The 17030-nt window shown below is 39.2% G+C and overlaps 1 protein-coding gene across 8 annotated transcripts in view; it reads left to right on the forward strand.

The window, feature by feature from the left end:
• The window catches only part of LOC148349321 (rap1 GTPase-activating protein 2-like), a 35847-nt gene extending 19097 nt beyond the window's left edge, over nucleotides 1–16750 (forward strand). For 2 of the 8 annotated variants that reach the window (XM_088320396.1, XM_088320399.1), the window contains 19 exons: nucleotides 435–482; nucleotides 1574–1606; nucleotides 1729–1941; nucleotides 2123–2226; nucleotides 2747–2825; nucleotides 2978–3031; nucleotides 3106–3189; nucleotides 3667–3767; nucleotides 3892–4021; nucleotides 4745–4900; nucleotides 4979–5050; nucleotides 6106–6192; nucleotides 6268–6414; nucleotides 7096–7364; nucleotides 7432–7536; nucleotides 9404–9491; nucleotides 11154–11220; nucleotides 11332–11402; nucleotides 15158–16750. In XM_088320396.1, the coding sequence (XP_088176522.1) occupies nucleotides 435–482; nucleotides 1574–1606; nucleotides 1729–1941; nucleotides 2123–2226; nucleotides 2747–2825; nucleotides 2978–3031; nucleotides 3106–3189; nucleotides 3667–3767; nucleotides 3892–4021; nucleotides 4745–4900; nucleotides 4979–5050; nucleotides 6106–6192; nucleotides 6268–6414; nucleotides 7096–7364; nucleotides 7432–7536; nucleotides 9404–9491; nucleotides 11154–11220; nucleotides 11332–11402; nucleotides 15158–15256 (2007 nt within the window). In that variant the 3' untranslated portion in view covers nucleotides 15257–16750. Of the gene's footprint in view, nucleotides 1–434; nucleotides 483–1573; nucleotides 1607–1728; nucleotides 1942–2122; nucleotides 2227–2746; nucleotides 2826–2977; nucleotides 3032–3105; nucleotides 3190–3666; nucleotides 3768–3891; nucleotides 4022–4744; nucleotides 4901–4978; nucleotides 5051–6105; nucleotides 6193–6267; nucleotides 6415–7095; nucleotides 7365–7431; nucleotides 7537–9403; nucleotides 9492–11153; nucleotides 11221–11331; nucleotides 11403–11469; nucleotides 11502–15157 lie in introns of all 8 variants that reach the window. The other 6 variants (XM_088320397.1, XM_088320400.1, XM_088320398.1 and 3 more) reach the window with 4 other exon arrangements.
• Nucleotides 16751–17030: the final 280 nt, after the last annotated feature.

The raw sequence follows: 17030 nt of genomic DNA on the forward strand, positions 1-17030 counted from the left end.
TACTCTCATACACACACTACTATATTGTCTCTAAACATATTACCATACTCTCATAGACACACCACTATGATTTCACACACATACTATACTCTCATACACGTACTATTATAGTTTCCTAGACACATTCCATTGTTTTCACACACATGCTACTATACTTCCAAACACACGCTACGATAGACTCATTGACACACTTTTATACTCTCTCACACAACAACTTTCCCACTCACTCACTTATATAGACTCTTACACACACACACACACACACACTATTATACTTTCTCAAACACACACATTCGTCTGAGCGGCACCATTTATAAACACTTATCATTTCACATAATTGTTGAATAAAGTGGGACAGGGTTTGGGAAATAACAGGCGGCAGAGTTTATTTCAAAAGAATTATCAGCTAAAAAAAGCTGTGGTCTTTGATGCAGCAGGTTCCAGAAGCTGCCGAGCTGAAGGCCGTTCCTCCCAGGTTCAAGGCACGTCTCTCCGTCTGTTTCTTTAATTTTTTTCTGTTTTGTTTTTTTATGTTTCATTTTTTACATTTTTATTTTCAACTTGTTTTTCTTTTTTTTCACTCATTTGTCGATTATTCCGTCCAGTTTATATGTATCTTCAGGACAGAGGCAGGACATAAACAGGACATTAAAATGATTTCGTCTCATCACATCTCATGATTTTTTAAGAGGATTATTTGAGCCTCTATGACCTATTTTTTGTTGTCATCATTATATACTTTAAGCCAGGCATGTCAAACTCCGTTTAGTTCGGGGGCCGGATCCAGACTTTGGGATCTCAGGTGATTTTCATGTTTGGCATTGATTTTTTTTGTTTAAATTGTTTGTGTATCACAGTCTAATAGATGCAGCTTTACACATGAACCAACTTACCACTCAAACTCAAGTGGAAATAAGCTTGCCTCAATTGCCATACTGCTTTGAAATAAATAGAAATAAATACAAAATTAGAACTGTAGTAGCGAACGAGAAAGAACATTAGATACAACTACTAGGCTGGGCCTACTGAAGCTAAGAAAATACTGCACAATACTGTCTTTAACATGAAAACAGGTCAATCTCATTTTTAATGATCTGTGCAAACAATGTTGTGCCATCAGACCTTTCCCCCTCCCTTATTGCACTCCTGCTGCTGTTAGCTCCTGAAACTTGGCATCTTTTTGCCTTTCATGTTTCAAATGAGTAGCAGCAAATTTAACAATGTCACTCAAGTGTTCGTTAACTTTGAGCACTCTTTGTTTTATGACTGTTCATCAAAGAGAACATCTGTTCCCAAAGATAAGTAGTTTCAAACCTGGATAGAATATTTGCTGGACATCAGCTCTTTTACACCTTTACTGCCCTTTAGCGGCCAGAAGTAACATTTGGTTGTAGTTATATAATAATAAATCATAACTTTTAATAGAAAAAAGCTAGAGACTCGCCGGATCCATCCAACGGACCATATGTTTGACATGCCTGCTGTAAACCATGATAAAATATCAGATTGTTGCAATCTAAGACACAATAAATCTCACAAATTAAATGTATAATCTCCCTTTGGTCTCAAACAGGACGACTACATCCCGTACCCAAGGATTGAGGAGGTGAGAACATATAAATTCCTATTTTTTGAAGAAATAAGACTGCTCCCCATTTTGGTGGGCCACCCTTGTATCAGCCAAACAGCTCTTGTGAACTTTTTTAACTCAATAATTTGTTTCTTAAGGTGTTGGAGAAAGGAGGCCCTTACCCACAGGTCATCCTACCTCAGTTTGGAGGTTACTGGATTGAGGAGCCTCCTCCGCCTGCACCGCCCCCAGCTGGCCAGGAGGCCTGTGGTGGAGAAAAAGATGAAGGACCTGCCTGGCAGGACTGCCAATATCGGCTGGAGGAGACCAACGAGGCCGCTCGGGCTTATAGAAAATACTTCTTGGGGAAGGTGAGCTGCAGCAGTCACACTCTATATCTAGATTAAGTAGTGCTTTAAAACGTTGAAAGTAATCCTAATTTGTTCAACGTGTAAAATGTGAGGAAATACTACATGGAGGACTTCCACATACTGTACAGTGCATTTTGGAAATATTTATTCACATTTTCTTATAATTTACATTTTTTTTCAGGAGCATTTAAACTTCTCTTGCCCGTCCAGTAGTGTCGGAAATGTCTTATTGTCTGTGAGGCATGAAGAGGAGAACCAGCAGGAACATCTCCATGTCATCGTCAGGTACATTAAAAGGCTTGACGTCAAGTTATTCACTCCTGCAAGAAAAAATCACTAATAATCCTCCAATTTAGTTCTTGAAGGGCTTGACGTTAGATTCTTCAGTTCTTAGGGAACATGCTGCCAAAAGCATTAGAAATGTTCTTGAAGGGGTGGGCGTTAGGTTCTTTAGTCTTACAGGAAAAGCCCTGATTCAAGTTCTTCAGTCCTTTGCTCAGAGTCATCCAAGATGTTCTTTAAGAGCATGACTTTAGTTTCTTCATTCTTTCAGGAAAATGCCTGAATTCAGGTTTTTAAGTCTTTTGGCGGAACACCACTCAAAATCATCCAGGATGGTCTTGAAGGGCATAAGTTAGATTCTTCAATCCTTCAGGAACAGCCCTGATGTCATGTTCTTCAGTTCCAAGAGAAAATACTGCTCAAATTCACCCAAAATGTTCTTGAATAGCCTGACGTCACGTTCTCTAGTTTTTCAGGAATAATGATTTAATACATAAGCCTGAACCTTCTTTTCTGTCTTTAGGTCCCGTGTGAAGACAATCTACCAGCGACTGTCCGTCACAGACCTCCCCGATATACCAAGCGTACAAGAGTTAGCTAAGGTGTGGTCTCTTCTGAAGGTTTTGGGGAATTTTTCCTTCACCCACATTTTCGTTTGACATCAGGGGATGATCCTACAATTTTAACTGCAGTTTTATGTGATTGATTACACGTGACTTGACTCTTGTGTCCATGTTCTTGCCTGATCCTGCAGCTACTGTGCGATGACGCAGCTGCTCTTCGTTTCAGCCCTGTCCTCTACCCTAAGGTAAAACATGCTGGGCACTCCAGTTTTTGATTGACAGGACTGAGGGATTTTGTATTTTGCTGTCCTATCTCAAGGCGTCTCAACTCATCGTCAACTACGACGAACACGAGGTCAACAGCACCTTCAAATTTGGAGTCATCTTCCAATGTTTTGGACAGGTAAAAAGATGGAATCGCTCAGTACAGACAATTTGACTCATGAAATGATCTGCATTTATATAGCGCTTTTCAAGTCAATGACTTCCCAAAGCGCTTTACAGTGTGCTTCACATTTCCCAATAGTGGCCGTGATCTGTGCAGCCATGTAAGGCGCTAACCAAACTCGTCTCTCATCCACTTTAAACTCATCCACTTTATTTTGTCCTTCGAATCTCGTCTTCCTGCTGTAGAGAATTTTGTGGTGAATAGTTGATTGGTTAAATAAACTGAATAGACAAATTCATTATTTCTATTGAGATCGTCTTGTGTTTCAGAACACCACATCCATTTTTAGATCAATCTTCAGGTGACCCCATTCTGGGGGGCCTCAGGATTTCCTAAAGTTGAGGGCAGTTACGAGAGTAGACCAGTTAAAGATGGTGTTTTGTGAACACTCTACACCGGCGTACACTTAACACTGCATAAATAATCTTTTAGGTGTCTGAGGAGGAGCTGTTCAGAAACAACGAAGAAACGCCGGCGTTCCAGGAGTTCCTGAAGCTGCTGGGTGACACAGTGGAGCTGCAGGACTTTAAAGGGTCACTTGAGCTCTCGTTTTGGACTATTTTGTCCAAGGGTGGCCAACCTGGTTCCATAGGACATGTGGCTCTTGAGTACCGGGTTGGCCAGTGATTCTTTCACTTGGAACTGCCTCTGTCACAGGTTTCGAGGAGGTCTAGACGTGCTCCATGGCCAGACTGGTTCCCAGTCGGTCTACACTGTCCACAGAGAGCAGGAAGTCATGTTCCATGTCTCCACCAAGCTGCCATTCACTGAGGGAGACACTCAGCAGGTATTGACAACCGAATCCAAAGTCGTATATTTTATCTCAGTAACATTAGAGCCACTAGACTAGAGCATGGGTGTCCAAACTTTTCAGAAAGCGGGCCAGGTTTGGTAAGCTGAAAATGTGTGAGGGCCGACTATTAAGCCTGGCATTCTTTGAACGGACTTTAATAAGTTCACCCTCCGTGAAAGGTTTGCACTGCTTGGCGATTAGCGTGGTGACCTTGTAGCTCGCCTTTGTTCATTTTCATTGACTCACAGGTTCACGTAAAAAATGCGCTGCCGTTAAAACAGCTTCCTGTTGCTTCAACTTTTCACAGCATTTGTTTCCAGTTAGCTTTTTGTCATCAGCATGTTTTCTGTGGAAGTCCCTTTTGATATTATATTATTTGAAAAAAGCCACAGTCTCTTTGCAAATTAGGCAGACGCGGTTGTTTTGAATTTCCGTAAAAAAGTACTCCAGTATCCACTTGCCCTGGAAGCGGAGGCCCTTTCAGTCAACTTTTCTTGTTTTTACTTCCAGTCGCCATGTCGGAAATGTCGTGGGCTAAAATTCTCACATCTCTTGAACACCTGTTGAGAACTAAAAGCAGTACTAGGACAAGCTAGTTTGGCAATATCTGTATTAGCAAGATTGACCCCAGACAAAGCTACTGTACATTCTCAAAGGGTGACTGAAGTTGAAAAATAATCACAAATTTCCCCCATCTTGTGGTTTCTCTAACTTCAGCTCCAGAGGAAGCGTCACATAGGGAACGACATTGTCGCTGTGGTGTTTCAGGAGGAGGCCACGCCCTTCGTGCCGGACATGATAGCATCCAACTTTCTCCATGCTTTTGTGTTAGTGCAGGTGGAGGATCCGTGTTCGGAGAACACCTCCTACAAAGTAAAGCCAAGTAGCTCAAATCATTTTTTTTCTGTGACAAAAAAAAGTACATTTGTTTTTCGACAATGTGATTGACAGGTGTCCGTTACTGCCCGAGAGGATGTACCGTCATTTGGCCCGCCTCTTCCGAATCCAGCTGTGTTCAAGAAGGTGAAAATATAACAACAATGGCCTCCAACTGTTCAATTGTGGGAAATTTGGGACCTGCTGCCATTTAACATTTGAGAACTGCTCAACATTGCTTATGCGGTGCAGTAATCAATGAGAGACCTCCAAATATTTCATATTTATTACAATTTGTTTTCAGTTAAATGTTTTGCATTTTTGAGTCAGGTAGATCATTTTGAGTCATTTTTTAAGAGGCTTGCATGCTAAAAAAGTGTAAGTAGCTCATATATTAAGTAGCTCAAATTATTGTCAGCATTCAATTGCGCTACATGATTTTTAATGCTAGACTTCATTTACATTTTCATTCCTTGTAGTATTTTTTTCTCGATATTATGCATTTTTAAGGTAGGTTAATAATTTAGCTGTAGATTTTTTGGGGAGTAGCTTACAAAAAGGGAGAGCACCCCTGAATTATGGACTGTACCAAGAATCCTTAAAACATTCAAACATAATAAGAGGTTTTTCTTCCTATTGTGTGGGTAGATTGCTTTGACTCAGTTAATTTTAAGTACCGGGTAGCTTGCATTCTGATAAAGCGTGTGCACCTCTGAATTAAAAAAAGTCCAAATAATCTATAAAAAATGTAATCATAATGAGATGCCTTTTTTTGTGGTAGCTGAGTCGATCATTTTGACCTGCTTACTTAGTATTTACCCTGCTTAATCTAAATAATTTTCACCAGGTCATTTTGTAAGTAGCTCACATTTTGAAAATGCGTGAGCCTCCCTGAATTAAAAAAAATGAACAGAGAATCCTTCAAACATTTCAAAATATAGAGATGTTTTGCACATGTTGTGGGCAGATCATTTTTACTCGGTCGTTCTTCTAAATAGCTTGCATGCCGAAAAAGTGAGAGCACCCCCGAATTAAAGAATGCACAAAAATCCTTAAAAAAATTCAAAGATAATGAGATGTTTCACCTTTTTTGTGGTAGATAAGTAGATCATTATGGACTGTTCATTTTGTAAGTTGCTCGAATGCTAAAAAAGTGTCCATATAGAAGTTGATTATGAAAACCAATTCCTTTATTGCTTCAGGGTGCAGAGTTTCGTGAGTTTCTCCTCACCAAGCTCATTAATGCCGAGCTTGCCTGTTACAAGAGCATCCGCTTTTCCCGACTAGAGGTAAATGTACTATTTTTGATTATTATAATATATTTTTCCATAGTGCTCACCTAATTTTATTTTTATTTTTTGCAGGAGCGGACCAGAGCGGCACTGCTGGACACCCTCCATGACGAGTTACAGAGACGCTCGCAGAGAATGCTAGGATTAACGTCTGTTTTTGAGGAGGAGGGGCGGGCTGAAAATGGACATGCCCATGGAGGGCTACTGGAGTCTTTAAAAGTACGTCAATGATTATCGAAATTAGAAATAAAGAGTCAATAATGATTCATTTTTAGCCATGCTTTAAAAAAGACCTAATAATGAGTCACTAGACACAACACTAGAATACTCAATCAGCGACACTGTTTTTTTTAGAAAGATTCCAAGCATTTTTGTTTCTCATTCGAACATTTTTTCAACAACTTGGTCCTTTCTCCTTACTACCGTTTCTCAATGTCAGGGAGATACTGGAGAGTCATGATAATGATTCCCTTTATTATTCAATCAGCTGATACGAATTCTTAAAAAGAATTGAAGTATTCATCATGCTCAGTAGAATATAATTGGATTTTCTATAGAAGTAACAGCACAACTTAGCCGTGTTGCATCTCTGACTCTTTTTAATGTGCATGAGGCACTGGAGAGCTCAGTCAGAAGCATGGATGTGTACTTCTTATCATTTTAATGTTCTTCATTAGAATGAATTTTGATTTTATTTGTAGAAGTAACACTTCAAATTGGTGGTGGCTCCTCTCTAACTCTTCTTAATGTAGGCGAGGCACTGGAGAGCTCAGACATAATTAGTCGCATTGGCTCTGGATGTTTTGGTTTTGTTGTGTAAAAAGAAGTTATTGGTATCGGTTTCCAGACACAGGATTTTATTGGTAAATTTGGGACATATATGTAAATTTGTTCTCCCAGAGGGCAATGCGAGGACGAAGCGTCTCAATGGAGACAATGTCAAGAGGCGGAAGCGGTCTTCCCACCAGTTTGAGTGGAGGTGGTTTGGCACACATCAGCGCTGAGGTACGTAAAAATCCGATTCATGATCGACAATTCTCGATTTGCGACTCGATTGTCTGCATTTCTTCCTTTCAGTGTAATGTCAAATCTCCAGTGAAACGACGATCGGGTCTGTTCCCTCGATTGTTGAGTATTGACAGTCAAACGGACAAGCATGGCCACAAAAGGTAAGTGATGGTTTTCCCCCAAAATTTAAGCCTGATCGAATTTCATTAAATAAATTCCTGGAATCAGTTTCCTCGGTGACCAGAGGAGCTTCGATGGCTGCCAGACAATGTTGGAGGTGAAATCTGAGCTGCCGTCCAATCCCAGCTCTCCAGAGGCGGGGCATCGGGACAGGTTTTTCTGTCTTTGTAATATACCCCAAAAAATGCCACTTGATGAGAATGAATAATCTATTTATTTCCAACCAGGTCATGTGTGACTTTCAGTGTTGGAGCACTTGTATCATGTTTACAAGTGATGTAAAGTTTTGAGGGTGGACTCATATGGGGGCGAGGGAGGCAGGAAACTGAGGCAGGAGTCCTCAAAAAGAGGGATGGTATTTATTAACAAAACCAGGAACAATAACAAACAAACAAGGGGGCACAAAACAAATGACATGTCCAAACAAAATCAAACTTGGCAAAGCCCAAACCAGAAACAAAGAACAAACTGGAAATGGAGATGAAAGTAACAAGTGGGCACTGAACAACTAAGAAAATGTCCATGAGTTAAAGTCAATCATTATTAAAACCATTTCGTGGCCATATTTACACAAATAAAATACATATATATTGTTAAAATCTAATCATACCCAAGAGCAGATTTTACTCACGTCCTCCATGTGATGTTGATAAGAAGGGAAAGAGACCGCCCCCAGGGGGGCGTGGTTTATTTCACGTCAGTTTAAACATTAAACACATGAACACGACTTTAAAATAAAAGAATATAAGATTGATAAACGTACAAGAGATGCAATTAGACTGATTATTGAAACGTTACTTCATGTGTGTGTGTGTGTGTGTGTGTGAAAGATTGTTTTTATATTTTGGAATATAAAAACAAGTTATATTCACACAGTGAATTCTGAGAAATATTACAACAAAACGACCAACCTATCACCTTGTCACTTGATATCAGACAGACCCAAACACAAGACACAAGGAGTCCAAAAATGTGGATGCAATCAAACCCCAACAGGAGGCATTTATTTATGAACAATATGAGGCTCACCAAAGCAAGGAAGAGCGGGACCGGGACTACGGAGGAGGGGAATCTTGGGACAGTAACTTGGGGAAGTTGTCTTGGGGGAGAGGTCTTGAGAATAATATTTTTAAGAAAATGAGGAATATCTTGAGGACAATACCTGGGAAAGGATATCTTGGGATGAAGTCATTGTTGTCTTGGAGAGGGAGTATCATTAGATGAGTACAATGACGAACCAGCAACATGGAGTGGGAGACCGGGGTATTTGTAGCTGATGGTGGCAAACATTTATGTACCACATCCAAGAATCCGCAACAGCAATTCTTCGTCACAAAAAAAACGAAATGAAGGCCTGGATATCTCCGAACATCATCACGCCCGTCAGTCAAACTCAAGCCTTTAATAATAGCGACATCAACTACAAGCAACTACGTCGCCAATCAGTGCGGTCAGCCTGTCTAGACTGGAATAAATATTGGTCAGAAATCGTGACTTAAATGGAGCAAGTCGCTGAAGTAGGGGACTCTCAGAAACTCTACTAACTTCTCAAAGCCTCATCCAAAGGTTCAAAAGGACTGAGCAAATCCCCACTCGACAAACAGGGCAACTTGATTACCAAACTCGACAACCGCACAGATAGGTGGAAGAAGCATTTCGAGAACCTGCTAAACCATGACCATCCTATCAATCGCCCCTCTAACTTTAGTTGCTTCGTGCCTTCTTATTTATTTGTCAGTTTGTTGATTGAATTTCCATTTAAGGTTTAGGTCTTTGTTTCTGGTTTGGATTCTGTCAGGTATGGTTTTGTTCGTACATTTTTTTGTTTTCTGACCACTTGTTTGTTTCCTACTTTGTACCTCCTTTTGTTATCAAATACCATTCTTATTTTGAGCACCCCTGTCTCATTCCTGCTTCCCCCTTAGGGGCCACCCTTAAAACATAAGAGTTGTATTTTCACATTATTATCAATGTGCACTTTCTTACCTGATTTTTTTGTCTTCTATGTTTACATTTACAGAATTTGCATGAAGAAGGATTGCAGTAAAATATCCAGATCCACCTCCAGTACATGTAGTTTTAGCCTTCCCACGGATGACACTCACTTGGTGAGTCTTAACATTATCTTTCGTCAAATAAACTACTTGCATACCTGCAAACCCTGATTGTGGGTGTGGATCCCTTAACCACTGGGTCGTAGGGGCACCATTTCCTGTGGTGTCTCTAGGGCAAGTACAGCCTGGTGGCGCCCATCCCTCTCCAGGCTAACAAATTATCTACCCGGTCTTGAAGTAACATGTGCAAAAGTCGAGCTTAAAAATAGTATTTTTCTAAATACTATTTTAAAGGTATACCTTTAAAATCAACTAGAACAAATTATATCTGCAAGGACCTTTTACCCAAAATGTCTGCAAGGACGCACTAAAGACTAACAAATCCAAAGACAGATGTCACTTTCTTTTCAAGAAAATAATGAATACAGAACTTTTAGATGAAGAACTGGCATACTTAATGATTTTGTACAAACACAAAAAGAGTTAAACCAGAGAGTCTGAAATGTGCTGTGGCACTCATGTCACCACTTCCACAAGACTAAATGATGCGCATGTCTGAAGGAATAGCAGGGACATCATCAAGTTCTCTCTTAAAGGCACGGTATGTTTAAGAGCAAGGAAATCTGCACGGTTGTCGATTAAATAATTCACAGAAGAACTATGAGATGAAGAACTAAAATACTTAATGATTTAGTTACACACAAAAAGAGTTAAACCAGAGTCTGAAATGTGCTGTGGCACTCATGTCACCACATCTGCAAGACTAAACGATGCGCATGTCTGAAGAAATAGCAGTGACATCATCAAGTTCTCTCTTAAAAGCACAGCATGTTTAAGAGCAAGGAAATCTGCACGGTTTTTGAGAAAAGAATTCACACAAGAACTATGAGATGAAGAACTAGCATACTTTAAAACTCAATTACGGACAAAAAAGATCGAAAGCACAGAGTCTGAGAGGTGCTGTCACGACTTCCGCAAAACTGAATGATGTGCGTATCTAACTGGACAGCAGTGACAGTATCAAGTCTTCTCTTAAATGCACAGCATGTTTAAGACCAAGGAAATGAGCTTGGTCTTAAATCAAATAATTCACACAGGTGTTTGAGATGAAGAAGTAGCGTCGAGAATCAAGATAAATGAGTTAGAACCAAGAGACTGTGACGTACTGTGTCACTTGCATCACGACTTCCGCAAGACTGGATATGGCAAGAAACAGTGTGCGTGTCTAAAGGAAAAAAATGATTAAAAAAGGGATCAATTGATTTTTGGGACTGTTTCACAAAACCCACCCAGCTGTTTGCCTTGTTCTATAAAAAAATAAGACCCAGACTATTTAGCTTAAAAGGAACCGGTTCTGAGAGCGTTATTTTAAACAATGACTTGTTTTGCAGAATTTCTTCGTACAAAGAGAGGAAAACATTACACAAATATTGTGTTTTCTTCTGCAAAACAATATCAAACCAATGATCACGCTGTCACTTTCTCAACTTGAACTTGATCGTGTGACATCATCAATTTTTCCCTTAAAGGAACAGTGGTTTAAGTCAAGGGTAAATCAGCACAATATGCAATTAAATAAACAAAATAATGAAATAAATGAAAACAGTATTAATTCTTTCATATGTTTGTATTGAAATATTTTTGCAAAAAGTCATACTAGAAGACTTTGCCTTTGAACATACTCGATTTCTTTCAAATGTTCCTTTTTTTCTGCAGCTTGTCCATCCTCCGACGATAGAAATTCAAGGTTCACCTTCGCTCTCTGTCTGCCGAAGCCCGACAGGTCGACAAACCTCAATTTTTCTGCTCTGTCTCCAATTTTTTGCGCATCCTTGCCTTTAATCTCATTGTTTCCATGGAGACTTTGAATTTTTTCCCATCTTCTTTGTTTCAGAGATGAAAAACAAAAACTCCCCGCGATCCAACCTCAGGTTTCGCTTTGACAAGCTGAGCCAATCTGCAGCGGTAGGTCCGATTTTAGAGCATCTGTTGACTTTTATTGATGTTATTTTGTTTTCATCTTCGCTGTTAGCAAGGACACTAGACGGGGAGATTAAGGGAAAGGTAGGCCAAAATTTATAGTCACTGTATTTTGATTTTTTTTAATAGGAACAGTGCCTGGCAAAAGTATTGGGTCTCAATAACTTTATAGTTTAGGCTTCAAACTTAAAGCTAAAAAGCTGAAAAAACTTTTCAAGAATCAACAACATGTGAGAGACAATTGTGAAAACAAACCAATTTTATTTGAATTAAGCATATTTTTACTTTATCCTGGACCTGTCTGGTTGGTTCTTTGGTCTTCATAATGCTATCTGTTCTCCGGTGTCTCCTTTCACAGACCTCTGCGCACATCACAGAGCCTGTGCATTCAAACACGGGTGAACTCTGTCATTGTTAGTCATTTAGGTCAACATTGGATAATTCATAAGTCATCAGCGACCCTCTGGAGCTAAGAAAACAAGGGGCTGCATTTTTGCAACACCTACGTTTCAGTTTTTATGTTGTAAATATAATAAATAAGTAAAGTGTTGAAATCATTTGAAATGGGCAAATATTTCTGTTTCAAGATGTGCAAAATTTATAGACATACCCAAAAAGGCTTGTGGCTGTGATTACATCAGGGGTCAATATCTTTGCAACATCCACTTTTCATTTTTTTTTGTTAGCAGAATATAAAGTGTTGAATACATTCGGTTTCTTTTCACAATTGTTTCTCACATGCTGTTGATTCTTAGAAAAATACGTTTTTTATCTATAAATTTGAAGCATGAAATTTGGCAATATGTCAAAAGATTCTTGAGGAGCCAATACTTTTGCAAGGCACCTTATGTGTCCTATTGTACATATGTAATGTAGAAGATAATACACATTAGGGATGCACGATAGCTGTTTTTCCTATAGATACTAACCGTTTTAGTCTGCTACAGTGGACCAAAAACATTTTAATTTTAACTGCATGCAATTGTTCAGACATGTCAAAAATACGGCCTGCGGGCTGGATTCGACCCATTGAATGATTCAATCTGGCCCTGAATCAAATGTACATTTCTGAGTATGTAAAAAAAAAAAAAGCAAGTCTCTAGTTCATTTCCGTCACAAGTTATACTATTTTAAAATAATACGAACCAAAGTACTAAAAAACAAAGCTAAATGTTTGACCTTGTCATTTTTTTTACTGAGCCGGCCCACCTGAGAACAGACAGTCTGGATCCGGACCATAAAGCCTGAGGGGCCAATACTTTTACAAGGCACTTTATGTATCCTATTATACATATGTAATGTAGAATATAATCCGCATTAGGGATGCACGATAACAATTTTTTCCTACAAATACTAATCGTTTCAGTCTGCTTCAGGAGACCGTTACCGAAAACATTTTATTTCAACTGCATGTTATAACAATTATGTGACTATTATCGTTAGTATTATTAGTATTATTGGTATCCAAATAATGTAAATGAGCAGAAGCCTTATACAGTCAATAGATGGGTCAAGCTAATAATTAAGCTTATTATTGTTGCAACGACTTTCATGACTATTATGTTTATTGTAGTTGTTGTTATTATTATTATTATCAACTAAATGTCTATTCTTATTGCTATTGTTAAACATTGTTATTATACAACTGTTGCCATCATATTATGGAAATCTATCACAATCTGGACCTAAATATGGTGGATGGTGGAAAACAAACAGAAACTAAATAAATGGGGATAAAATCACATCGATATACATCTTAAGAATAACATAAAACATGTTCTGCATTTTGTCTGAATTTATATAGCACTTTTCAAGTCAATGAAGAACTCCCAAAGTGATTTACACTTTTCTTCTTACACAAACTAACTAACCGATAATTAGTTAGTTTGCATAGCCATGCAAGGGAACTATCAGCTCATGGGGGCATTGGGGATTCAAGGACACTTAGACATACAACATGGAGAAGCCGTGAATCAAACCTGTGACCTCTCGATCCCAAGACGAGCACTTCATCTCCTGAGCTACTACCGACCCATATTTCATATGTAGCAGACATAGTCTGAACATCTCATAGTTAGGGCAGACAAGTTGGAGCTTGATGCTGGAGGCATCTGGCTCATGCTCCTGTACCTTGTCTTTTAAATGCACTCAAGAATGGTGGTCCTGCTGCCTGGGTGCAGACCCCTAAGGTAGCAGGTCTAAAGATACTTGTATGACAGAAAACACAACCAATAGCAGTCAATTTCACCATGACCACCAAGGAGAACTATGTTACCATAATAGATACTCTTATTATACAGTATGCTGAAAATGTACGGAGACAGAATGATGATAATGATGGTGGTAAAAAACAAGTAATGTTTTTTTGTATTTATATTTCAACACGTGAATAGTTGGACATTGTTTGATCTCGTCTTGTAAATTGTTCCAAAGTTTGACTCCACACACAGACACCCACATACTTTTCCTGGTGGTTCTCACCTTTGGGATTTTGAATTTACTACAGCCCCTTAAGTTATAATTTCCATCTTTCCGAGTGAATAATTTTTGGTTGTTTTCTGTCACTGTGTTTTTGTTGACCTTAAATAGCAGTTGTGAAGAGAAAAAAATGACTAAATTTTAATAATTTGGACTGCAAGAATAAAATTAGTATGATCCCGATATCCAGCCTGAAGAGACTGTGTATCCACAGAGCCAATATAAATATGTATATTCATGAGGTGCTCGTTATGTGTGAAGGAAGTTGGTGGGTAGGATTTAATAAAAAATATGCTTCTTCCCACTCCCTTTCGAACATGTACATTTATTAACATCTTTTGTGTGTTTTATGTTATTTTTTTGATTTGTTGTTTAGTTTTTGTTTTGTCATGTTGGAAATAAAAGTTTCATTCATTCATTCAAAGCTGACTTATAAATACTATTGAAAAGGCATTTGATGATGGGTGTGTAAATGTATCACTTCTAAACATGATGCTAATAATCCATGTCAGGACCAGAACGGAGTCAGGACCCAATTGCGTAATGTTTACCAGAAGTTTTATTGAAAGAAAGAGGAAGGGCTGCGCCCACGATCCGGTGTTTGCTGGACGCGGGAAGCAAGTCGCTCTCGCACTCGGATTGTGATCCGAATACGGAAGTAGATCTTCCGTAACGGGCGATGGCGGTGTCACGGACGGAAAACTGGTCGGTAGCCAGGACAAGGAGAGCAAAAACGTGGTCGGGTCGGAAATGAGTCGTAAGCCAGGACGGGAGAGTAGACGTAGTCGGGATCAAAAATAGGTCGTAAGCCGGGACAGGGTAGCAGACGTGGTCGGGATCAAAACAGGTCTTAGCCGGAGACAAACGGGAGCAAAAACAGGACAGGCGGGAGTCAGGGTCAAAAAAGGCTTGCCTTGTATCAACAGAGGTTCGCAGACGAACCGACAACCGGAGAGTGACAGGACTGGGTTTGAATAGGGACAGGGAGCCAATCACAGCCCGCAGCGGTTGGCGCCAAATAATCGGGCAAAGGTGATTCACATCGGTTATCATGACAATCCAGTTCCGAACGGCACACATGCCTTGGCGTTCTTATCAGTTGGTATTTGCTTAGCTGCTACTTGTATGCACGAATACACCCCCCACACTGTACATATTAATACCTATAATAAATAAAAATAAATTGGTCCGGTATTTATCGTGCATCCCTATTACACATAGTTATTGGGATTTTTTATTTACTTTATTTTCTCCAATTTCAGATCATGGAGAGGGATCGTCAGCAAGAACTGAAGACTTCAGCTTCATGGCTTCAATCTAATACAAAGATTGTGATTCATCCCGTGGAGAATCGTGAATGAATTTGTCTGTTAAGCAGAAATAATTATCACGGCGCCACCGTTGGTTACGCAGCACTGTTTTTTTTTTTCTTTTTCAAATATATTGTACAGTCATGCCCAAGTACTGCAATACAAGCACCTTAGATAATGCAAAAAAGCGACAAATCATTTGATAAAAAATGAAGTTATGATATTAATTGATGGACAAAGTCTGTTGAATTATCAGTGATGGAAACCAATGAGAGTATATGCAAAAAAACGTTTTTTTTGTAGGAGAAATTAAAATTGAGAACCAGCACGTTCCCTTGCAATATTAATACTTATTTTTGTCACTCATATTCGACAAATTTTCCTACAATTCTTTTCCCATTTTGTTTTAATCGTGCAAAAAAATGTTAGGCTGGCATTTAAAGCTCTTGACAAAAGATTCATTGATAATTAAATTGCACTAAATATGTCATGAACCGGAACAGGAGGAGAACCCAAATGCGTGACGCTTCTCACACAAGCTTTTATTTTACGGGAAATGGGGCAGTCATGCACGTTAACCAAAACGCCAGTGATACAGCGATAGTCGGGCGGAAGACGTAAGGCAGCAGTCTGCCGTGGAATGACAGGAAGCCAGCGGCCGATGAGATCGATACCAATTGCACAAGCAGATATCGGACAAATGGGGTAGATACCGGACAGGACAGGACAGGATTGATATCAAAACTGGATATCGAAATTAAACAGGGCCAACTAGACGAGAACGATACCGGAAAGGAAACACAGGCAGGAAACCGGACAGAGTCAAAACCCCACATCTTGCGGGTGCAAAGGTTCGTTGACGGACTGACAAAGGGTGAGTGAGAGCACTCAGCTTAAATAGAAGGGAAGCCAATCCGTCAACGAGCTGCAGCCGGTGCAACACGGGCGGGGCCGACTGGGTGCCATGGCAACCATGACAAAATAAGCAAGTGGTTCTTTGCAATGCTGGTTCTAAAAAATCTAGAGTCTACAATGCAGAATCACGTTGGAACACAGAAAATCATAATAATTCATACAATTTTCCCAAACTAAAGATGATGTCAATTATTGAATCTTAATTCAAAATTAAACACGACCAATAATTGATCACAAAATCTTTTGCCAACGAACCGAGGTTGAGAGTCCCTGGTTGTGAATTTCAATGATATACAAAATTCTCTCTTTGCACTGAAAGCACCATCTTCATAAATGATGCGTTCACTTTCTCTTATGATTTTCAGATGTAGCACGTTTGTTTGTCTGGTGTCCCTTCATTCGATTTAAGATTGTTATTGTTAGTGTGTTTCCTTAAACAAATAAAGGTTTTGTGTTTTTTGTTTTCTTGTTTTTTCAAGAATACACAATGTGAAAACTGGCAATATTTGTGTGGCATTGTCTTTCTTAATCTTTTATGATCAGTGGGTAAAGAAAGAAAGAAAGAAAGAAAGAAAGAAAGACACTTTTCATTCAAGTCCCTCTTTTCCCAAAATAAAACTGTCAATGCTGCCCGAGTGTCTGCGTTTGGGTTCAACTGCCAAACTTGAGAGGAAGGAAGGAAGGGAAGAAAAAGAGAAGCAAGAAAAAATGAAAAAAATGAAAAAAGAAAGAAAAGAGGAAAAAAGATAACAAAATGAGGAAAAATGAGACGACCAAATATAAAGGAAAATGATAAAATAGAAAATCAAAGTAAGATAAAAAATGCAAAAAAGAGAATTGAGGAAAAAGCAAAACAAAAACACCAACAGTTTTTTGGCTTTTGAGGGTTCCTGTAGCAGCAAGATAGAGG

Source organism: Urocampus carinirostris, chromosome 17, assembly GCF_059441175.1.
Source record: "Urocampus carinirostris isolate Australia breed hairy pipefish chromosome 17, RoL_Ucar_1.0, whole genome shotgun sequence".
NCBI classification, from domain to species: domain Eukaryota; kingdom Metazoa; phylum Chordata; class Actinopteri; order Syngnathiformes; family Syngnathidae; genus Urocampus; species Urocampus carinirostris.